Source organism: Hipposideros armiger, unplaced genomic scaffold (genome assembly GCF_001890085.2).
Source record: "Hipposideros armiger isolate ML-2016 unplaced genomic scaffold, ASM189008v1 scaffold_42, whole genome shotgun sequence".
Taxonomy (NCBI): Eukaryota; Metazoa; Chordata; class Mammalia; order Chiroptera; family Hipposideridae; genus Hipposideros; species Hipposideros armiger.
In genome coordinates this window covers 3,523,608-3,549,009 of record NW_017731392.1, presented here as the reverse complement: position 1 = coordinate 3,549,009, position 25,402 = coordinate 3,523,608, and the positions used below count along the sequence as shown (strand labels likewise).

Here is a 25,402-nt window from a genome sequence, read left to right as displayed (position 1 = left end):
TTTTTTATGTAAGATGAGGCAGGGAGTGTTGGTTTCAATACCATGGAATAAGAACATCTGTTTCCCTCGGTCCCTTACTACAATCTGGAAGCAAATAACAATAAGAGGATGGAAGAGGCATTAAACCTCCAACACAAGAGAACAGAGATAACAAAAGATTTTGGAAGCTAAAAATAAATGCATGGGTGGTAATATCATCAACAGGCTGGCGAACTACAAGTTAATAAGATTTAGGATAATTTGACTTACTAGGCAACCAGGTAAAGTAGGCAGTTGGACATGAGTTCAGGAGAAAGATTCTGGCTGGAGATCTAGAGCCATCACCACATATTTGGTACTTAAAGCAATGAGAAAACACCATCAAGGGAGCCCCAAGTCCTACCTGGGACATTCTAATATTTGGGGGTTAAATACATAAGAAATAGCAGAGAAAATTGAGTTAGAGAATTAGGAAAGAAAACCAGGGAAATGTATTTGCTAAAAACCTTGCAAACTAAAGAAATTGTTCAGTAGAGAAGGTTAAACAACTGTATGAAATGCTGCTAAAAAAGTAAAATGATGTCAGAGGTCACTGGAAACCTTAAGAACAGTTCCAATGGAGCAGTGGGGATGAAAACCCAACTGAACTAGGTTCAGGAAAAAAAAAAGGAAGAGCAGAAACAAAACGGTGAATGCAGACTTTTCAAGTATGCCATAAAAAATAAAGTATTAGCTAGGACAGACAGCATACCCACAGTAATAGGAAAGGAGGTTACACAGGCAGTACTAGTAGGCTTATGGAGAATGCAGTGGTGGCAACTTTCAAAAGTTCTTTTCCCATTTTTATTATCTCAGTGCCAACAGGGAGCAAGGTACAACGGGAGTAGGTATTAGAGATGTAAGGACTGAAGTGAACACACCATGCAAGTCATTTGGGAGAATGTAAGACAAAAGACTTAAGAGTCAAAGTTTTAACTACTAAGCAACTAAGGTTACAATGATTAATTAGTAAGCATGACTGTGATTGGTAAACATTTCCACTAAAACAAACAAAAAAACCCGTGCTCTGTAGTTTGTTCTTTTCTTTGAATATTGAAAATAGTTTTTCTTCCAAGTCCTATTTTAGTTATACTACCCGACGGTGGAGATAATCTAACCCACATTTGAATATACACGCCAGCAGAATGACATTTTTCCATGACAAACACCTACACAGAAATGTATGGCTCAGGGAGCATTCAGGATTTCTCTTCCTTGTAGCCTATATACATACAGGGCAAAATGGTTTCCATTTTATTCTCCTCTGTTATGGATTTTGCATTACTTAGGCCTTGTTTTCTCTGGTACTATTTACCTCCCTATTACAATATAAATTTTTAGGGTTTCATCTCGCTTGTTCTATTCTTGTTTTGCATGATATATTGCCACTTCCAGCTTCTGGGATTTTGTCAGTTTCTTCCAGAGCCTTCTTTGCATGAACTCAATATTCAGCTGAAATTTTTATATGACGTGTTTATAGTAATAAATGAAACTAAGTCAGGTAAATAGTAGTGAATCACAATGTCAGTCAAGACTTTTGCTATCATTATTTCACCTAAGCCATTTTTTCTGAACAAATAATTTGATGAAATGATCTTATAATGAACATTTATTTGGTAAACTATTTTATAGAAATAGACTCTAAAAAATTCAAACAATTTCTTACTTAAACAGAAAGCACAATCCCAATCTTTCCCCCATCAAAAGCCTACTCCATAACTGAAGCACCAAAAACCCATGACCTAAACTGATAAAGAGGGAAAATGAGGGGGAGAAGACATTCAACTTCCACAGGAAGACTGTATATATCTGGCAGTGGTTATGTACACGTTAGGCTGTACCCAAGAGTACTACTGAGTATGAAAAATTAACTGCAAGTCTAAACTTAATGTGAATACTTCTTTGTTCTTAATAAGGCTCAGAAAATTACCACCTATTAATTATGCAATGTAACATCATATAATCTGATATAATCGAAAGTAAAGTGGACAATCTGGATTTTAACATCTATATAGGTAAATCTGTAGATGTAAACAAGAATTTTAAAAAGACATTCTTTAACTCCAATTTAAAACAAACATTCAGGACTGGAATCTTCAGAATTTTCTAATATCTTGAAAATCCCCATCTTCTCTTTAATTGGTTCTGAGGCATTCATTTGATCTGAGAGAAAAATATTAAAAGAAGTATTTATTTCTTTTAAAGTTAAGAGCCTAAAGAGGAACCTTAAAGAAGATGTCCAATATGTTATGAGAAATGAGTCATCTGCCAAAAATGTGGGCCCCTTTATTCCCTAATCATTAACAGTTAATATTAGCAAAAGCAATAAAATATACTATTCTGTTATTACAATTATAACTGGCCTCCAAGGAACACACAAACTGAAACATCAGTTTGCTAAATCAAAATAACTTCTGCTGAATTTAAGACACATAGATACAGAGAAATACAGACCTATTTGAATTGTGTTCTCAGAGATGTTTAAAAAAACCCCAAAAACCCAAACATGGTTACTTTAAAAGCTGGGTAACAAGACACCATGAAAATTTATCTTTATATACACTCCCATTTTCAATATGAGACCTTTAATATACTTGACAGCTGTGGAAGAAACTCTCTACTGGTTTTAATTTGCATTTTTCTGAATCCTAGGGAGGTTAAAGCATCTTCATATGTTCGTCAGCCATTTCTTCCTTTCCTCATAATCGCACGCTCATATGTTATCCATTTTGCTTGTTGTTTAGATAACTTCCTATCTATTATGTGTTGCTAATTTTTGTGGTTTGTTCCCTTATCTGTTTATGGTGTTGTCTATTTTTATAGACGTCTTTAAATTATTGTACTAAAACCTACAATTTATTTAGTTTGTGAGTTCTGTTACCTTGTTTAAGGATTCCTTTCTTACCCTAAAGTTGTACATATATTTTTCTATTTTTTTAAGTTTAAGGTTTTGCTTTTAACATTTAGGTTTTGGCTACTTACAGTGTTCGTTTATCTAGAATCTGTTCCTGAGTATAGTATGAGGTTTCCCAGTTGATTACAAATTCTCCCAGCATCATATATTAAACAAGAAGAATTTCCCCTCTCATGTTGGAGAAATGCCATTTCTACCATTTATTGATTTTCCAGGCAAGTTTGGTGGACCACTAATTAATTTCTTATCACATGCTAATTCAACAGTCTTGATTATTATGACTTAATTAAAAAGTCTTAATACCTGGTATAGACTATTTTGTTGTTCTTCAAAATTGTCTTGGATGTTGGTCCTTTACTCTTCCATTAAAATTTAAAAAACAGCCTGTCATAGTTTTTTAAAAAGTCATACTGGGATTTTAATTAGAAGATCAATGTATAGGATGTAAGTTAATTTGGGTAATACTGACTTATTTTTTAATATTAAACATTCATATCTATGAATTTGGTTAAATCTGTACATTTATTTAATCTTTCTGTTAATGTCCTTTAATGTTCCATAATTTTCTCCATAAGGCCTTAAAGGAATTGTTGTTATAGTGTTATAGCTCTTAAGATCTTGTTTTCTAAACAATTATTGCTGATACACAATTAATTTATAAGTAACCTTCTTAAATTCTATTCTAAAAACTTCTCGATTTCCTTGGACTTTGGAGACAATTACACCATCTATAATTGTGAGCCCTTTTTCTTACTATTTTTTCCTTTAGTCTATTTTAATTATTTCATAGCATTAGTTAAAATGTTCATTTACAGTAGGAGTGAGAGCTGTTATCCTTGAATGCTCCTGATTTTAGTAGTAGTTTCCTAGATGGATACATTTTATAAGGTAAGAACATTCTTCTCTGTGTCTAGTTTAAGGATTATTAGGGTGATTATGACATTATATCAAGTGGGTTTTCAGTATCTAGTTCTCCTTTATTTAGTTAATATGAATTAATACTTTCAAATGTTACACTATCCTTTCATACCATTTATACTGCTGATTTTTATTTGATAATGTATTTAAGATTTGACCATAATGTTTTATCGTTTTTTTTACCCTGAACTATATGAATATAAAACACATATAAACATACAAAGAACCAAGAATAGCTAAAACTAATTTGAAAAAGATAAAAATTGAAGGATTCACTCTTCCAAATTTCAAAACTCACCACAAAGCTACAATAATTAAGACAGTGTGGTACTAGCATAACATAAAGATCAATGGGGCAGAATTCAGAGTATAAAAATAAACGGTTACATTTATGATCAATTCATTTTCAACAAAAGTGCCAAGGCAATTCGAAAGGGAAAGAATAATCTTTCAAAAAATGATGCTGGGACAACTGGATAACAACATGCAAAAAAGATGACTAGACCGTTACCTCATAATCTACCCTAAAATTAATTCAAATGTAAGAGCTAAAACTATTACAAGAAAACATCATGACCATGGGTTCGGCAATATCAAATATCAAAATCATGACAATGACATAAAAAAGGTAAACTGGAGCTCATGAAAATTAAAACCTTTTGCCCTTCAAAAGATACTAAGACAGTAGGAAAGATAAACCACAGGCTGGGAGAATATAAAGGACTTGTATCTACAATATGTAAAAAATTCTTTCAATTCACTAGTAAGAAGACAAAAAACAGTCTTAAAGAGATATCTGAAACTTAAACACATGACACTATACCTAGTGGTGTGCTGGTATATGTATAACAATTAGCTTTTCCCAGCCCCCCTAAGGGCTCTGGTTTGTAGTTTTTTTCCTATTTCCATGGTATTAAATATTCCCACAATCATTAATACCAAGATACCAACATACTGCTGAACGTAGAGTTGGGAAAAGCTGGACAGTAGCATACTATTATATAGTATCTCCACCATATAGACACTATACACATAAATAATCAAAAGCACAGATATCCATAATGTTATAAATTAGGAAATGAGTTTTAATGTTTTCAAATTAATTTATGGTCACCACTGTAGGCATCAATTGATTATTCTAAAAATTGATAAAGAAGCAATTCATCCTACCTCACCTGTATAGATTGTTATCTCAGAGTAACCAAAGACTTGATCAGGAAAAGTTCTTATAAATAAATTCTAGCCAATAAAGGAATGGTAGAACAAGAAAATCACCATTTTCTAATCCTTTAGGAAATCATGGTTGAAAACAATCATCATAAACGGATGGTTTCGGGCCAGCCTAGTGGCTCAGTTAGTTAAGAGCTCACTCAAGAGTGCAAGCTCTGAGCAACATCGGTTTGATGCCCGGCCCGAGCTGAGCTGCCAACAGGCGGCAGGATGGCTCAGCTTAAAATAAAATAAAATAAAATAAAATAAACGGATGGTTTCATCAGGTTGAATAAATAAAAGATTGACAGGAAACTATAATATTAAGATTAGCCTGAATCTGCTGGTCAATCTTAGCTAAATAAAACAAAAAAACAAAAAACAACGCAGAGATTATGTACCTTTCTGGTATGATTTAAAATATGAGAACAAAGCACTGGTATTCCTAAGACATGGAACTTGGATGTATTTAAGACTATAAAGCTATTTACTTCACAGAAAATAAGTTGACTGAGGAAAAAGTCTAAGGACAACATAAGGGGGTGGGAGGAAAAGAAAAAAATCAGCCCATTCCAGAATATAAAAGTCTTTTTATAGGACACATAACAGGTTTCTCCATCCAGTAGATCAGTGGGATGAAAAAACAAGTGAGGAGGGTTTTGTGCCGGTCGAGTGGCTCAATTGATTAAGTTGGCTTAAGAGTGGGAGCTCTGAGCAACAGGGCCGCAGGTTCGATTCCTACCTGGGCCAGTGACGCTGTGCCTGAGCTGAGCTGCCAACAGGTGGCAGGATGGCTCAGCTGGCGTAAAAACAAGATTGCCTGTTCAATTCAATGGTGGGCTTTGCCCACCCGCAACTAAGACTGAAGTCGGCACCTTGAGCTGAGCTGCCACCCGGATGGTTCAGTGGATAGAGCATGTGTTCTTAACAACAAGGCTGCCAGGTTGGACTCCTGCATGGGATGGTGGCTACGCCCACCCGCAACTAAGATTGAACACAGCACCTTGAACTTAAGAGGCCACAAGCTGCCGACGGACAGCCAGATGGCAACTGGCACCCTCTACAAATGAAGATTGAAGAACAGCAACTTGGCTAGTCCCCTCCCCAATTCCCCAATAAAATCTTAAAAAAATAAATAAAGTGAGGAGGGTTTTACTGAAGAAAAGGGACATAACCATCAATGAAATTTGGATCCTGATTCAAACTATAAAATGATTCAGACAAGTAGGAAAATCTGGATATGGATTGGGTATTAGTACCAATTCTCTTAAATGTAACAGTGACATAGTGGCTATGTTTGAAAACATGTTCTTGGTAAAAGATGCATGAAAAAGTCATGGGTAAAATGTCATAATTTTAAGATTCTGACAAAACAGAATGGCAATGAAACAAGACTGGCTAAATGCTGTAAACTACGGTGGCTGAATGAATTACACATAGGGGTGACATTATACTCTTCTTTCTACTTATTTGATGTTTCCGTAAACAAAAAATAAATAAATAAAAGCATGAGAGATACTTACCAATGAGATCACTTCGATCTAACAACAACTCTAAATCTGCATCACTAATGACCTTCTCTCTTGATCCTTTTACTTCCCTATAGAAAACAAAAGATTCAGGTCTATATGATAAATCAAAAGCATGTATTATATTTTTCTAAAATTAAAAACAACAACAACTTACCTTTCATAATCTCTAGATTTTAATAATTCCATTAATTCTTTAGGGTCTAAGAAGTTCTTAGATGGATTTAGTCCAGATTTACCACCTTTGAAATGATCTAGAGAAAATTTCCAAGAAATTCAACATTCAAAATTACTTTTAAAACCAAAATACATTACAAACCAGTCAGAATTTCTTACATTAAAAAGGACAGATAAAATCAAGTGTTGTTGAAGAAGAAAAGCAATCAAAACTCTCACACATTGCTGATAACAGTGTTAAATGGTATGTCCACTTGGGAAAAGTTTGGTAGTTTCCTACAGGTAAACATATGCATATCCTAAGGCCCAAACAAATAAATGCATATGTCTACAAACACCTATAGAAGATTCACAATCTGGAAACAATTCAAACATTAAACAACAGAAGAATGGATAAACAAAGTATTCAGCAATTATTAAAAAAACAACAAACTTCTAATACATACAACATAGATGAATCTCAAATTATGCTGAACACAAGTAGACAAAAAAATACATATAAATGAATCCATGTATGAAGTTAAAATAAAAACTATGACAGAAATCAGTATAGTAGTTGCCTTCTAGTGAGGGAAATGACTGGAAGAAATGCATGAGGAAACCTTGGATGATGAAAATGTCTGTTACTTTATCTAGAGGACTGTTAACATGAGTGTATATGTATGTATGTCAAAACACATCAAGTTATACACTTAAAATCTGGCTATTTTATTGTATGTATTTTATACCTTGATAAAACACTGTCAATATTTTTAAAATTCCTTTCAAATTGTTCTTTAAAATTTTAATCTTTCAAAATACTGAAAACAGAACTTGGAAAAATGAAACTATAAACTTAATTTAACTATAGTCAATGAACAAAATATACTTCCATCAAATTACTAAAGCAGCACACATAAAATTTTTTTTTAATTTGCACAAAATCTTATCAGGATAAAATTCTTTCTTACTCCAAAAGCAATATATCTAACTACAATCTGAATGTTCCATTAAGTCAAATTAAAGATGTCCAAAACCTAGTCCACATTTCCCTCAAAACCAGATACACTGAAGAAAGTACAGGAGGTCCTCGAATAACATCATTTTGTTTATAACACTGATGACATGCCATAGGAATTTAACTCTTGTTTATAGCAATTAGCCTACGGTAAAACTGGTTTTGTTATATATAAGTCACTTTGCTTAAAGTCGCAGAACTTATCAACAACTCTAAGTTAGGACTTAATGTATTTACAAGTAGAAAAGTAACATAAATTGATGGTGATTTTCAACATTAAGATATTCTCATTTCTCTATGCTTCACAACTTACATAGATGATTTTCAACCTTTCTGAAGGTAGCCATCAAGTTATTTATCTAAATATAATTTTATATTAAATGAAAAAGAGTAGATCTTCTCCAAGGAATCTCAGGGAGCACAACATAAAATGCCCAAGCCTCATATACTTCTCTTTCCCTACTCAGAATCTTTTCTAGATTAAAAAATGCTGTATTTTACAAAATACTATGATTGAAAGTATGAAAAGGGCATTCTGAAGTAAAATATTTTTTGAAAGTTGTTCAAAACAAAGTAAATACAGGTAATTTTTTTATAGCATTACTTCAATACACCTTTAACAATGTACTATTTTAATAAAATGAGCTTGCAAGAAAAGCCTTGTAAGTTTTCTTAAATCTTTTTGACAGGCAAATCTCTTATCAATAATAAACCTTAACATTATGAAAAACCTTGTGACATATTTAGGATACGATACTTTAAAATTATCTGTGATACTTTTCTCTGTTCCTCATCTAGACACGCACTAATGTTCTTCTTAAGTATATGGTCACCAACTTAGGTCTTTACAGCTCCGAATTTCCCACTGCCTATTTATTAAATCCTGCACTAATCAAGCTGCACTGATTTCTTTTATAAAGAAAATAACATAACAAAAATTCACAACACATAATATACAACTGAGGCAAAAAAGTACTGGAATTTACTTTTGTGGATGATCAACTTTTCCAGTTTTCTTTTAGCAGCTGCTCTTTCCACAATTTTCTGATCAATAGTGTTTGCTGTAACAAGACGATACACAACAACTGGCTTTGTCTGACCAATTCTGTGACATCTATCTTGGGCCTGAAGATCAGACTGGGGATTCTTAAAGTTAAAAAAAATAATAATATTTAACAATATAAGGTTAAAATGATTTAAACTCATACTATGTGGGTAAAGTCAACATCATGGTCAAATTAAAAACTTTTAACAGCCTTAATGCAATTTATAGACTAGTTCTAGAGTGACTATATTTATTTATTTATTTTAAGTGGAGCCATCCTGCCACCTGTTGGCAGCTCAGCTCAGGCCGGGCATCGAACCGCTGTAGCTCAGAGCTCAAACTCTTGAGCGAGCTCTTAACCAACTGAGCCCCTCGGCCGGCCCTAGAGTGACTTTATTGATAGATCATGTTCAAGTCTTAGCACACAGAACACGTGATCAATGATTTTTACTTAAAATGGATATCTTTTCAAAACAGATAAATTAAATTGTAAAGTGTATAATGAAAGATTAAAAATTCAGGAATGGAAAGACAGTGAACATACTGCTATACTTGCAACTTACCCAATCACTATCATAAATGATAACTGTATCTGCTGCAGTCAAATTAATGCCCAGGCCACCAGCTCGTGTACTCACTAAGAAGATAAACACATCTGGATTTGTGTTGAAGTTGTGCATCTAAAAGCAAAAAGGACATGAACACAGGAATTAAGAAACAAACTGTTCCTGCCTGGAATGTGGATATGGTGCTACATGTGGAGCAGCCATCTTATACTCAGGAAAGCAAGGGGGTGGGCAGTGGTGTGCCAAGGTTTATAAACACAACAAGCCAGCATTCTTCAATCTGGGTATGAGTTCTTCAACATCCACAGGTCTTTTAATGTGGAGTAAATAAATACTGAAAACACCAGAAGCCATAAAAGTTTAAAAAGACCAATTTTCTGGAAAGAGAAAATTGCCCAAGACTCACCTCCCATGAAACAAAAAAAATCAAAAGCAAATCCCACTGCCGAGGTTGTGACAAAAAAACCTGGGGCCCTGGGACATGCTCTATCAATTTGACCTTCAAAAGCTTGAGACTGAACAGTGCAGACCAGTCACACAGGGGCTCCATGCCTACTTGACTGACCCTCAATAAAAACCCTGGATACCAAGCCTTAGCCATGTTTGAGTTTCCCTGGTTTACTTCACATGTGTTGTTAAAAACTGTTGCTGGGAGAATTAAGTCCTGTTTGTGTAACTCCACTAGAAAGCTCACATCTAGTTTCTCCTGGACTGCACCTATGCAAGTTTTCTCTTCACTGATTTTAACCTGTATTTTTCACTATGATAAACCATAACAGAGAGCAAGAGAAAGAAGCTTTAACCAAAAATACTGAGGAGAGAAATTATTTTTAATTACAACTATTAAAGACATAATCCAAGGGAAGCCAAATCAATCATTCAGATCTACACAAAAATTCAATAAAACATATGCTCATGTTAACTTATTTTCTAAGCATCTCTTTTATTGAGATGTTAATTTTGTCAAAACACACACACACACACACACACACACACATCACAAGGGAGGCTTACAGGAGATGTAATATTAGAAAAACATATTAGAAAATAGAAAAATATTAGGAAAAAAGTCTAGGTCATCCTCCCTCAAAAATTGGTGACAAAAAAAGTGTTTGGCTAGGAGACGGGGAAGGCAGGAAAGGTGGGTTACTCAGAGGGGGCATGATGGACCTTTCTGAACTGATAGTAATGTTCTATACCTTGACAGGAGCTTGGGTCACACATACATAGTCATTCATCAAAACTCAGGAAATGTATCCTTTATTTTATTGCCTTCAAAATATGTACATACTACCTACATAAGAGATAAAATATGCTGAAGTAATTAGAAAGGAGTATCACCTGTAATTTATTTTGAAATATACCAAAAAAGAATGGAATGTTGAATGAATTGCTGCTGTATCACAGGTATGTGATAAAAGAAAGGAATAAAGTTTTAATGACAGGTTCTAGGTGGATTCACAGGTGGCTACTGTAAAATTCTTTCAACTGCTATTATTGAAAATTTCACAGTAAAATGTTGGGAATAGAGGACAGAGCCAAAAAGGAGAAAAAAATCCTGTTATCCTAATATAGTTACAGTGGTGGCTAAGCAGAGTATTATTAAGTGAGGTGGTGCCAGGAGATGTATTATATAATTTGAGAAACACTAAGACTAAATCAAAATGCTTTTTTTGGATCCTGCTGTAGTGATTTTGGTCTTTTGTATCTATCAATTTGTGGGTCTATTTTGAATATTACTTCAGAAATCAAGATAGTAGTTACAAAAAAGAACTTGGTATGTATGAAATAGCCTTACATTCTTCTCTCTCTCTGAGTAAGACATGGACCCATCAAGTCTGCTAAAGTTGAAATTTCTAAAGTGGCAGTAGTCCATCAAAATGTCCAACATTCTTGTCATTTGTGAAAAGAGCAGCACCTGAAATTTAAATATATCTTAGTATTTATACCGATTAATAAATAATAATTAAACAATAAAAAATCCATCCTAAAGTACCACCTTGTGACCTCTGGTTTTTAGTTCTGGCAGCATTCGATCCAAAATTAAGAATTTCCCAGAATTTGTTACCAAGTGTTCATCAACCTTAAAATTGGGCAAGAAAAGAAAAAACAGAAAAAGTCATGATAATCACTAATAATTTGGTTTTTTCAAAATAAAAACCAAGTGAACAGTTCAATCTTCAATGACAAATGAGTCGTTATAAAACTGAAAACTTTAAAAGTTGACCTTGTTATTTGTGTATTTGACCATTTTTATCACAAGATAATTCTTCCTCTAAGAAAGATACTTTAGAATTTAAAACCCACAATCTCACAAAAACAAATTTCAGTTTAAGTATAACCTTGATCTATCCTCCCCACACTTCTCCCAAAGCTTTGTATGAGAACAATAAGGTCAAACTTACTATATCTATGTTGAGGTTTATTCTTTATAGCTGAGTATACTTTCAACAAAATATGCATGAAAATTACTACTAGAATTCCAGTAGAAATAAAAAATAAAAAAATAGATGCTTATAAGCAACCTAGTACTGAAGGTTAAGAAAATTTTAACCTTCTGGTAAATATAAACTACCTTGTCAGAGATTATCTTCTTCCTTACTTAAATGAAAAACTGTAAAGCAGTGGTTCTCAAATATGGGCCATTCTGCCCTCCAACCACCAGGGTATATTTGGCAGTGTCTGGAGACACTTTAGGTTGTCACAGCTGGGTGAGAAAAATTCTACCGCCATCTATTGGCCAGAAGCCAGGGATGCTGCTAAATGACTTACAGTCCACAGGGCAGCATCTTTTAAACAAAGAATTATACCAGCCCCAAAATAATGTTTCCAGGGATAAGAAACTGTGCTGCAAACTAGTATGAAATAGGGTTATTGAGAATTACTAAGAACTGATTTCTTTTAATACTGTGCTATTTTTCCATCAACTGACCAAGAAAGCAATTTCATTTTATCTGAAAGCCTGCAACTCATTATCAACTTTTTGCTTCTCTGCTGTGGCTATTTGCTGAGATTTAAACAATGAGCAGCCAGATTGATTTTGATAAGGTGAAAACTAACTAAAAAGGGAATACTAAAAAGTTTGACAACTAAAGGTTTCTCTAAAATAGACAGCAAGTAAAACAGAGTAGAAAGCAACTGCATTACTAAAAAACATATTTCCAATACTTCCAATGCGAAAAAAGATAATTTCTCCCAACATGAAAAGGCACAGAAATTAAAACAGTGTATTATTAAATGGTATTTACCTTAAACTCTTGTGTGACCGGGTCTATAGGGTACTCAATCAAATATGGATGATTGCAGCATTTACGAAGTAGCATCATTATATTCTGCAGCTTCAGATTAACTTCAGATTCTACAGGAATATTCACTTCCACAATAGCTCTACCAAAAAACATATAATCCATGAAAATGAGAAGTTTGAAAAAAACCCCACAGTTTAAAGGATATTTTATTTTTAAACTCACACCTTTCTCGGTCTAGCTCTGGCTGAATTTGACTGATCAATTTTTCCAACTCATTAGGGAAATCATCTGCTTCGCTATAATTTATTAACTTTCTTGTTCGCCGTTTTGGTCGTCCAGTGGAACTTAGCTCAACTGTTTCTTTCTGAAAGAGAACAAATTAAAGGAATATCTGTTTAAAAAGTTACACCCTTAATTTGTAAATATATAAAGTGGGGTATAATATTTTTATGTCTAAAATGTTTTCAGATAAATAGAAAGAACCAATTTTGTCTTTCATTATCAGGTTTAGTAATTTCCAAAGTCACAAAATCAAGGACCCACAATCTATAGCCAAATGCCATCATATGAAATTTAGTTGTTTCAACACTGATGACAGTACCTGAGAATTAAGAGTAAATGTTTTCATATTTCAGAGGAAAAAATTAGGGATGGATAAAACCATTTTCAACTTATCTAAAGAGATTTAATAGCTTAGAGCTAAAACAAGGCTCCACATATCTGAAATACAGATCCAGTATCTGGATTTATATAAGACTGCAAAGTAATTCCTCACAATATGCAACTACTGTTAAGTTTCTAATAGCTAAAAAACTAGATCTTCCCTTTAATTATAACAAAAATGAGAGAACAGAGTCTAATGGTTGTACAGAAGATAGATGCAAAACCATAAGTATTTTGAAAAAAAAAACACCATAGGGTCAATGGCATATAGTAAAAAATCTAGACATTTAAACAAAATTTAAGGATCTCCTGATCTTCAGGTATAAGATAATCGTATTTCACTTCAATCTTTGTAATATGGTAGGTGACTAAAGATATTTCTTTCAAATGTTCTATTAAGGTTTGGGGCTGTCAATAACATCCTGTAAAGGAGTTGTATATGTGAGACTGGTCTAGTTGGCAAGCCCTTACTATATTGTGAACTTGTTCAAATGTATGTCCAAGTCCATCTCCAGAAAGCATGATTAGGTTAATCTGGCGCACGAATCAAAATTCTTCACAAGCATTCCAGATGACTATAAAGCAATAAATGCATGAGCCATCACTTAAATTTTGGTAGGACCACAGTATTACTAGGAGACAACTTTTGCTACTAGCCTTATACTTTTTATTCCAGTTAGAAATTCATCCTCTTAAGTCCTGAGAACAGGTGATGAGCCCTAAGACTGAAAAATCAACAATGGAATTTCTATGCCAATGGTCATTTACAGTGTATTTCAAATCCAAACTCTACCTCACTGGATCCAAACATGTTTGCAATTGTACGGTTCACAATGGCTGTATAAAAGGTCTCTTGTTTCTTTGAAAGTGGTGCATAAACGACTACTTCTCGTTTAGGAGGAACTTCAAGAGCAACATCAGATTTTAGTCTTCTCAGTAGGAAAGGTGTTAGAATCTAAAATTTAAACATGAATAAACATGTGTGAATATTAAACATTCCTATGTTTTTAGGGAATACTATCTCCCCAGCCCCCTGTACCCCTTTCTTTTCTTTCTATATAAAGACTCAAAAGGTAGGATAAGGGCCAGCCGAGTGGCTCAGTTGGTTAAGAGTGTGAGCTCAGAGCAACAGGGTTGCCAGTTTGATTCCCACATGGGCCAGCGAGCTGCGCCCGAGCTGAGCTGCCAACAGGTAGCAGGATGGCTCAGCTGGTAAGAGCACATGCTCCTAACAACAAGGTTTCTGGTATGACTCCTGCATGGGATGGTGGGTTACGCAAAATTTCAAAAAGCACTTGAGTTCTGCTGTAAAGCCATGTGAACTGTGGGGGTAGGGAAATAAGTTAAATTTAACAGGACCCTTATTTTTCAAAATCTATTATAGAGCTGAAGAGTTGATCTCTAGGGTTCCTTTTTTATTTTGAATCCACAGTAAGCAGAGTAAAAAGTCCAAACCTGGTGTAGCATATGTAATACATTCTGTTCTCTTTCTTTAGCAATAATATCTTCAGCAGTTTCAGAAAGATCAGTGATATCAAACCAAGATTCAAAGCTGTAAGAGCAATGATTACTAGTTAACCTATCACATAAATTATATTAACGTGTTTTACGTTTTACATTTTATATTACAGTAACCTGAGCATTAAGAGGCAGGTATTTTCTTAAAGGGGACTTTTATCCCCCTGATTTATACAGTAACATAATCTTATAATAGTATGAAAATCAAGTAATCATTATGGTATATATATTTTTTTCTCTTTTGTTTAGGCAGACTGCCACATGCAGCACCTCATTTGGAGGTGTCTGGAGTCTTGGAAGCTTGAGTACCCTAGGTTTTCTTACACATGGACCTCTAGAGCTTGTTTGGAGATTCTAGCAGGGGAGTGCAGCTCCCCATATATACCCTTAACTGAAAAACAATCCTCCTCTATCAGGGGAGGTCATATTCTTCCTCTACAATCTGGTGTGCACCTTCAGGAGGGATGCACATGGAGCTGGGAGGGGGGAAGGAGGCATCTGCTTAACCAGCCAGGTAAGCCAAATGAACCCTGGTGATCAATGTGGTCTGACAGATGTCAGTGAGATTGCCCTTGTATCCTAAGGTACACAATTTATTAAACATTTTAATAAAGTGAATAGAAATGAAAACTATCTCTAAAAACCAAGGCGGTATGATCTTTCTTTAGGTGTAACCGTGACCTGCTACAGCCAGTGTTTTAAAAATTCAAAATATATATATCTTGATAATGATATCTACTAGATATTTCTAGTTCTTCACAATGTAAAATAAAACTATTAAAGTGAGTAAATAAATATAAGCATGCTTTATAGTCTAATCACTATATTGTCGGTAGATCCAATTGGGAAAAATGCTAACAACATTTACGCAGTAGATGAGATATTCCCAAACTTTGATCACCTGAAGCACATTTTATACATTCAGATTCCCAGCTTCTACCTTCCTGTTCTAAATCAGTAGGAATGTATATGACCTGGAAATGTTTTCCTTAATAAATGTTTCCTAATGACAATAAGAGAGCCTGGCTTTAGGCCAACATTTGGTAACTAGAAGTAGAATATACTCTCAAAATAAAACATTCAAGTTTTTTTTTCTGTATTAAACTAACTTTCTTCCTTAACTGTAAACCAATTATTTTGTCCTCCTGATTTTGATATTCCATCTTAATTATTTTAAACTTCTATTAAGATTATCTTCTCTTCTATTCTGAGCATTCTAATCGTTTTCTACAAACTTTAAAAAATTTTTTTTTTATTTTCATACTATAAGTTAAGATTTAAACAGTTTCTAGAATAAAAAGCACTATGTTTAAATTAGGAGATTTGGGGTTTATTTTGGTTCTGGCATTAACCAGTTTTATTTTAATAACTTTATACCTGGGTTTTCTTATATGTCAGAAAGGTACTAAAGTAACCTTTATCCCCTAGGTTGTTTTATGAAGATAAAATGAGAAAAATCCATGTGAAAGTTTCACAAAGTTAACACAATAAAAAGCCCTATAAAACTATTTTAATATTTTGACAAAATGCTTTAATTGTTCTCAATTAAATAATTGTTGTTTTCCTTTAATTAATCAATGCAAATAAAAACTTTTAATACTTATTTGCTCTCACATAGTTTGTGTCAAGAGTGGAACATATAGGGGAAAAGGGAATTGTGAAAGGTGATTAAAAGGTACTAATTTCCAGTTTATAAGTACTAGGAATGTAATATACAATATGATGACTACAGTTAACACTGATGTATGATATATAGGAAAGCTAATAACAGAGTAGATCCTAAGAATTCTCATCACAAGAATTTTTTCCCTTTTACTGCATCTATGATGACAGATGTTAACTAAACCTATTCTGGTAATCATTTCACAATATATGCAAATCGAACTACCATGCTGTACACCTTTCAACTTACAGTGATGTATGTCCATTATTTTAGAGTAAAATATATACCACAAAAAACTTGCCAAAAAGCTATCATTTTATTCCAGCTATCTAAAAGAAAAGAATTAATTTTCACTAAGAATGCAAATTTTGAGAAGGTTAGGAAAACATAAGAGTTAAATAACTGGCTCACCTACCTTTTCAAGTCATCAAATACATCTGGCAACAAAAAGTTTAGCAATGACCAAAGTTCTGATAAATTGTTTTGCAAGGGAGTCCCAGTCAAAAGAAGTTTGTTATCTGCATTGAATCGTTTTAACTCCCTGATTAGACGGCACTTCATGTTCTTAATCCTGTGTCCTTCATCTACTATTAAGTATTTCCAAAAGCAATGCTAGAAAAGGAATTTAGGGAAAAATTTAAAATGATACACCATTTTTCCTAAAAATTTCTGAAAATAAAATCTGTATTAGGGATGTTCAATTTTATCAAATGGCATTTCTATCTATTGAGATGATGTTTTCCTTTGATATACTAAAAGGATAGATGCATTTCCCAAAACTGATGTGTTCCTGAAACAGACCTCACTTGGCCATGAATAATTAAAGTCCACTTGCTATTATGTATTTAAGATTCTCCACTCACATTCTTTAGTCAGTCTGTAGTTCTTTCTTTCTAATGCATAGTCAAGTTTTGATCAGCGATATACTTTGGATAACTAAAAAAGAACTGAAAGCTTTTATTAGTTCCATGTGCTCTGAAAAATTAAATAGCATTAGAATTTTCTTTTTTTTCTTTTCTTTTCTAAATTGGTTATTACTGGGCCTGTGTTGTGGATATTGATCAAGACCCCTGGAGAGCCACTGATAGTAAAGAGCTTGCACTTCTGTGGGGAGCATCCACTGAGATCCAAGCAGATTTCTGTTTCAGAACACAAAGGACATACATGTTCAGGGCTGTCCAGGGACAGGTGCATGATGCTTTTAAAGGACATGGCACAGCCCTGTAAAAGCTGACCACCCTCATCCAACACGACAGCCTCAGAATTTTCATTCTTGATGCCTGTACCTGAGGTTGATACTTTTAACCTGCTAGTGTTCTCACTTTCTTGCATAGTTATTTGTTTGTTAGGTTTTCCCTTTCTTCTGGAGACAATTTTAGTAATTTCTATCTTCGCAGAAAGCCATCCATTCACTTCCATTAGGTTGTCATGAGAATTGTTTCAGTTGCTCATTTTTAATATCGGTCTTCACTTTTATCTTGACCAGGCAAACTTAATTTTAGTTTGCAAAAATACAGAAATATGCAATATTTCTGGGGAATACAAAACCAAAACTGGCAAGTGTAGATATGCTTGGATAATAGGATTAGCAAATTGAGGAAAGAGTATAAAATGGGGCATCTTTTGTATCTTACTTTATACTTTCATACCAGAATAAAACAATAAAAATGTTTAGATTATGACTTCTTTAGTAAAAATAACTTGAAACTTCTTTTTCTGTTAATATGGCAAACCAGGTAACCTGAATAATCTCTCGCTGTAAGACATCTACCTTAAAAAGTCAAACAAAATATAAAGCATCCTTTATAAAGAGGCAAAAGAAAAGAAAAAACCCAATACAATGGAAATGATAAGGTATTTGAAAAATAAATTAGTGAACTTGGATACTTCTGCTACTACTCAGGACTAGGAGCCTGCAACACAGTGCCATTAACTCCTCTAAAAATCGAATCCTTGAATAACAGTATAAGCTCAGTAAAAGGGAAAATTACAAAAATTCTAGCCACTGGCAAATAAAATTGACAAGGAAGACTATCTGTTTCAATGTGGGCTGGTTCGGCAGAGCAAAATAATTAGAAAGGTCTTCATGTTGTACTATTTACTTTAAAATAGGAGTTCCAAGAAAAAATGTATAATATTATCCTATGTATAAAATTATACCTCTATATTAACAAGTTATTTAATAAAGCAGTAGTAATTCTCAGAGAGCTAAGTCTTTCTGTATGCTTTTTTCTATAAACAGTATATATCACTCTTACTGTGAAAAAATAACATAACTGCAAATCATATTCCAAAGTTCCACCAGCACACAGGTAAAATTTGATATACTGGTAAGAGAAAGGAAAAACAAAGCAGTAAAGAACTATGTATAAAATAGGTAGAAACGGAAGATGTTCAAACACCGAAACATGGATCAGGCAATGAGAGAAGGTCAGTTTTCCCACTGTGTTATACTAACTTGGGCACTAATAAATAAGTAGCTATAATACAAAGAAAAAACAGTTATGAAAATGTTATGCCACAGCTCCATAAGTAACATAGTCTAAAAAAAGTTTGTCTTTATATATTCTATTCTTGATTAAAATTAAATGGCTAAGTTCTATGTACTTAAACCACATGTCAGAGACACTATATGTATTCAGATTAGGTCTACATCTGGCTGATTCTAACACATTTAAAATGATATTATGGCTATAGGTTAAAGTGCCATAGGATTTAATTTTCTTTTTAGAGACTACAACCTTCATCTCAATCTTTCTGTTAAAATAAACCTCTAGTTTACAAGGGAATGTGCACAATACAACCTATTACTTCCATCATGAAAAAAAAAATTAAAGAAATGCTACTGAATGGTGACAAAGTGTTATAAAGAAAATTGTGATTTATGGATTACGAAGAATCCGATGAAGACAGACCATTCATACCTGTAATGCATTTCGGTCTCTCATGGCTATTTCAAATGAAGTGATTACCACAGGATGAATCTGTAGTGTCCCTTTCCGTTTGTGAATATTCTTTACCAGTTTTTGACGCTCCTGCTGGGTCCCATGATATAACATAGTGGGAATCTAAAAGATTTTATATTAATTTTAACAAATTTTAAGACAAAATTTATCATAAATTTGGAAAATATAAAATTAATCATTTCGGAAAAAAGATGATTTAATTAAATCTTAGTTCTATTTTTCTGTAACAAAATGAGTCAATCAATTCTAATAAATTCTTATTGGATTACTGTGGGAGAATAAAAAAAGCCATTAGAACAAATCAAGTATAAGGTGAGGCAGATGGCAAAGCAACTTCTAAATCATATACTTCTCTTAAGGTAAGGATATGGCCAAGACAACAGACTGTGGAAGAAAAACACAATAAGAATAAATAGAATTAAAGAATAAATTCTACCTAGCTCTGTCTCAGGTAAATCAAATTATCCAATACACTGAAAATCATCCAGGGATATTTTTGGCTAAATTACTAATACCTATTCTTCTTTATAAACGTAAAGTCGGTATTGTTGAGTGAAAGGCAAATCACATAAGATGTAGTGTTTACACAGAAATCAACATACTTATACTAAGATCTACAATTGAATTCAGACAACAAAATAGACTATTTGAAATGATATATACTTAACAAAAGGAAACACGCCTTACTTCTGGTGTGAATCTTTGGAATTCAGCCATCCAGTTAGGAAGTGTAGACAAAGGCCCACAGACAAGGAAAGGTCCAGGTACTCCTCTCTGAATCATCAATGCAATTGTGGCAATGCACTGAACTGTCTTTCCCAATCCCATTTCATCTGCTAAAATGCCATTAATTCCATTTTCCCAAAGCATCTGGACAAAATAATATACACTGTATTTAAATTCTAATATAAATGCCTATTGAATTAGCAACTGTTTACGGTATTTTTACCCAAGATAATTATGAGACTGACATGTTTACACTTTAAGTTATAACAACACTTGTGGGAAGTCAGTTATCAAGCCATAAAAGTGTTGGTAGCCTTAAATAAGATAATTTTCATTTTAAAAAATTTACTCTGGGTAAATAAACCAGAAAATAGGTTATTTACACATGAATATTTTACATATAACAGTGAAACATGGAACAACTCAAGTTGTGTTACATTACATTAATAAGTTATTACACAGAAATTAACTCCTATCTTGTATTAAAATTGAGACTTCATTACCCTAAGCCATTCCATGCCTTCTATTTGGTACCATCGCATCACTCCTCCTGTAAAATGTTTTGGTTGCTGAAAGGGTACCGGCTGTCCATTGTATTTCCGAACTGGGTCAAAGAAGAATTTAGTATTCTGCCTCACCGTTTGTGACAACCTATCTTTAATTATACTATTTGAGTCTTTGTTTTTCTCAAGATTTTCTACACAGAGATTAGAAGAGGAGCTTTCATCCTATAAAGAAAAAAGTTTAATTAGAAGTTTGATACATAATGCTGGTACCCTCTACTTACCAGAAAATGTAAGTACAGTACTATCAAAATTTACCCAGTCTTATAATCATTAGGTATGAAGAAATAAAACCTTGTTGAATAAAACCTGAGACTGTACCTTCATTCCCTGCAAATGCAGTCATTGAGGGAAAAAAATTCTGCAAGTAACCCTTAGAGATTATAGGCACACACCTCTGAAATTACTCTACAATTGTATCTCCCTTCCAAAACGCTAGAAAATGCTACCCAAGAATTTACTAAACTACTTTCTTAACAATTTCCTTCACCCACAGCAGCTATAATGGATAACGTCTGTAAAAAAAATACAACCAATAAACAGTTATAAAATATTTGTTTTGTACCCAGCAAGAGCTGTGTGACGTTATTAGACTGTAAATTCCGAAATGAGCACAACTTTATCTGTTATATTGTAAGTGTATCCCTTAATACTTATAACAAAGTTGGTGACCTCCACAACTCCATTGTAAGAATGTGAAAATGAGGGCCGGCCGAGTGGCGCAATGGTTAAGAGCTGGCTTGGGACGCCAGAGGGCCCCGGTTCGGATCCCACATATGAGGGCCAGTGACATTGCCCTCTACAGCTAAGATGATGAACAACATCTCGACCTGGAGCTGGGCTGCAGTGAGTTGCCGGCGACGGCGTAGGCTGCAGCCCGTGGCAGTGGGTTGCCATGGGCTACCATGTGTAGCCAGCAGCCAGCGTGAGCGGCCAGCAGCCGCAGTGAGCGGCCATCCAGAAACCGGCAACCGATCTGCCTCGCCTGGGAAGAGCGCAATGATGGTGCCAGCTTGGGCCAGTGAAGCAACATCCTCTGAAGAACAAAAAACAGCAACTTGTCTGTTCCCCTTCCTCCAATTCCCCAATAAAAATCTTAAAAAAAAAAAAAAAAGAATGTGAAAATGAGGATGAAGTCAATTCAAAAGAAAAGTCTTATAAATGATAAGTTTTTACAATGATGCCACAAGCGGATATTCAACTGGAAAAGTGAATGGGTACTTTTCTTAAAGGCTAAGAAATAGTATACTAGTGAGAAAAGAAGTATAGTAGTGATTAAAAGAAAGGGGGGGGGTAATGATCATGGAAGCAAATATAACTCTTAAATTTAGTATCTATTATAAATCTTAACTTACCTCATTCTCCTTTTTTTTTTTAGCCACAGACAAAATTTCCTAGAACATTGAGAAAACCAAAAAAAATAACAATGTATGTGGTTCGTTCATTCAACAAATACTCATTGTTCTGATTTTATGGGAGGAAATGGGGCCCTCAAGGTAATTAAAATAGGACTCAAATTGGTGTACCTCAGGCAAAATTAAGTTTATATAGTGTCTTATAAAATTCTGAATTAGTTAGCAACACATAAAAATTATGGTATTTACACCTGAATTTTCCTTTTTTTCTTAATCAGCTTATCTGAATAGACTACGTCCAAATTCACATATGGCCGATAATCCTCTAGTATAGAGGCTGGCAAACTATATCCTGTGGACTAACTCCCTGTTTTTATAAATAAGGTTTAATTAGAACAAAGTCAGGCTTATTTGTTTAGTTTGTCCATGCCTGCTTTTGGGCTACAACGGTCAAATTCGGGGTTGAGTAGTTAACCCACAAAAGTATGCAAAGCGAAAAACATTTACCATTTTAGCCCTTTACAGAAAATGTTTTCCAAACTCTGCTCTAGAACCAAATTGTGGCTACTCTTGTTACTCAAGAATTGACTTCCAAAAGTATTATTGTCTCAATTGCAGCCCACTTTAGGCCTCTGTAGATAGACATCTGAGTTTGTAGTCATGAGCACAGAGGTAAACACAAATTATTTAAAAGCCCAGAATAAGTGTTCTGATTGTGAAGTTCCTACTAGATGCTAAGGGCATGAAGAACAAGCAATACCTGAGTGTCTGTCACCTGATGACTTAGGAAGAGTATTATGTTATATAGAATTATCTGAAAAAACTTCTCACCAGAGCATTACATTAAAGATAGGGTGCATTTCAAGAGGAGTAAATATCATAGAGACAAAGGGAATGAAACAGTATGATAAATTCAAGACTGTTGAAGCATATCTCAAATTTAAGATGACAGGACACGTCAGCAAGTGGCTGGCACCTAAATCGATATGTACGTGTGTGTTGTGTTTGTAAAATATTATTTAAGTATAGATATTCATATTCTAAAGCTGAAGTGATTTTATATAGGAAACAGATAGAGATGTCTTTTAAAATGACTAGATAAGCTAAACTTGTAGAGAACAATTTGTGAATGAAACAAAACAAACTCAATACCATTTATGAAGTATTCTTGCAAAAATTAAACCTCATTACAGTCCTGACTGCTTACCTCTACAGCTTCATTCAATAACCTTTCATGTACATACAACTGGAACCAAATATAATTTCACTTTAAGTTTGTTGAACTTCCCATGATCTCCCTTGCCTCTGGAACTTTTTCAAAGGTCAGTATCTCTTCCTAGAACACTTACCCACTATCTTCCCTATATCTTATTATTTTCCTATTAATTCCCCACTATTATGATTTGACGTTTATTCCATAAGTCTCAACCTAGATGCTACTTCCTAAAAACTTTATGAACCTCATGTCTGAGTTAAGAACCCTTCTATATGCTCAATACCATCCAATTTTACACTTATAATCGGTTTCTTACTGCCATATATTTCTCACTGGACATAGGTTAAGACAAAGACAATGTTTACTTTTCTTTACTAATTGATATTATCCATTTAGGACAAAGTTCGCCTGTAGTAGACATACCACGAAAATTTGATGAATTAAATTAACAACTGTGTGATTGGCTAAACTTCAATAAATCTCATTAACAGTGTTGTTCAACTGCAGACTAAGGGTGTTTCATAATTAATTGAGTGGGTCCTGACCATTATTTTTAAATGGGAATAAGGGCCAGATGGCTCAGGGGACAGAATGTGCGCTCTTTAACGAGGCTGCTGGTTCGACTCCCGCATGGGATGGTGGCTATGTCCACTTGCAACTAATTGAACATAGCACCTTGAGCTGAATGGTGCGACTGACTTGGAGCTGAGCTTGTTGCGCCCTCGACAACTAAGATTGAAGAACTGGACTGTTCCCCTTCCTCAATCCCCAACACTGTTCCCCTCCCCCCAATCCCCAATTTAAAAAAAAAAAATGGGAATGAGAGGAATAACCCTAAAGACAAGAATTATGTGAAACTTTATGCGTTATACTTTATGAAGCTCTAAGAGCTTGATTTTCAGGTAAAAGAAAAATTCTCTAAGTCATAAAGTTAGAATTTTTAATGTAAAAATGTGACGCATTAAAATATGCTGAAGGAACATTTAAGGTTTGTCATAATTGAAGACGCTCTTTAATTAATTTCTATTATGAGGTAACGTGAGAAGGTGAAAAAAAGGACCTGGTTTTAGAAATCAGTATGTGATTTTAGTTCCCTAAAGGTCTTCTACAAGGAATAACAACAAAGTGTTTTCTTAAAATTTTGAGTTTTCAAGAAATTATAATTTCTGATTAGGCAAAGCTCATTCTCCTTTAACAAGATGATATGATCTTCTTCCAAACACTTAACAGGCTGAAAAGCCAAGTAAATAACAGCAGTCCATACAGCTTTAATGTAGTTCAAAAAACCCACATTAGGTTTTAACTAAGCTCTCATGTGCCCTCCCCCTTTATTTTTATTTACCTCTTTTGACATGACCTCTGAAATATTGTATGATTCATCTTCTCTTCCTCTTTTCTTTCTCATAACTATAAAAAAAATTCATTTTATTTTGATAGCAATTAATACAAAAATATAAACACATATCCTTCAAAACTAGAACAAGGAAAATTACCTGGATTCTCGTCAGTTGTATCAATGGAATTTTTACCCTACAAAACAAGGATTTAGAATATTATTTTTCTAAGGAGTACTAGGGTATTACAAATGAGAAAAAACTGATTAAGTAAATGTTACTTGCAATTCAACCACATCCACAACTCTTCAATGCTATACTTAGAACGTGAAACTTTTCTATACTTCCCTACTGTAACTTATTTGTAACCAGAGCCCTTTACTTTTCCCCAAAGACTCTTTCCTCAATACATTTTATTTTACAAGAGAAAATTGCAAAACTAAACATAGAATTTTTATTTTGAAATTACTATGTATATCTTCTGTAACTGCATGTTTATGCTAAAAATATTCAAGGATATCGTATGTAAAGAGTACTGATTTTCAGTAAATTTGGAAGTTAAATACAACTGAAAGTAGAAATAAAAGAATGCTGACTGGAAAAATATTAGTGAGGGAAGATAAGGGAGAGGAAGAGATGTTGAAAAACAGTTTGAACATGAGTTGGAAAAGATCAAGAATAAGTAGATAACATGTTTGAGAAATGAAAATGACAATGAAATAAGGTAAATTAAAAAATGAAGTAAAAAAGTTAGAGGATTAAAAATGAAAACACCAA

The 25,402-nt window shown here is 33.8% G+C and overlaps 1 protein-coding gene across 1 annotated transcript; it reads right to left on the bottom strand.

Annotated features, from left to right (window-relative positions):
* Window positions 1-24,698, bottom strand: HELLS (helicase, lymphoid specific). Its single transcript, XM_019638987.1, has 17 exons — window positions 24,634-24,698; window positions 22,076-22,114; window positions 20,661-20,885; window positions 20,119-20,301; window positions 19,390-19,533; window positions 16,881-17,077; window positions 14,740-14,836; window positions 14,078-14,239; window positions 12,846-12,985; window positions 12,622-12,760; window positions 11,373-11,456; window positions 11,172-11,291; window positions 9,371-9,487; window positions 8,749-8,908; window positions 6,746-6,842; window positions 6,583-6,659; window positions 1-2,181 (listed from the first exon to the last, which is right to left on the bottom strand). Exons 1-17 carry the CDS (start codon window positions 24,694-24,696, stop codon window positions 2,087-2,089), a joined length of 2,139 nt encoding a protein of 712 aa, XP_019494532.1. The 5' UTR covers window positions 24,697-24,698; the 3' UTR covers window positions 1-2,086.
* Between the last annotated feature and the right edge of the window lie 704 nt (window positions 24,699-25,402).

What these genes read in the sequence shown, in the direction of transcription:
- HELLS (XM_019638987.1), bottom strand. Translation starts at nt 24,696, where the DNA reads ATGAGAAAGAAAAGAGGAAGAGAAGATGAATCATACAATATTTCAGAG. An exon ending in CAGAGGTCATGTCAAAAGAG is followed by an intron (nt 22,115 to 24,633) that starts GTAAATAAAAAT and finishes TCAATGTTCTAG; the next exon opens with GAAATTTTGTCTGTGGCTAA. An exon ending in GTATTTGATGACTTGAAAAG is followed by an intron (nt 14,837 to 16,880) that starts GTAGGTGAGCCA and finishes TTGCTCTTACAG; the next exon opens with CTTTGAATCTTGGTTTGATA.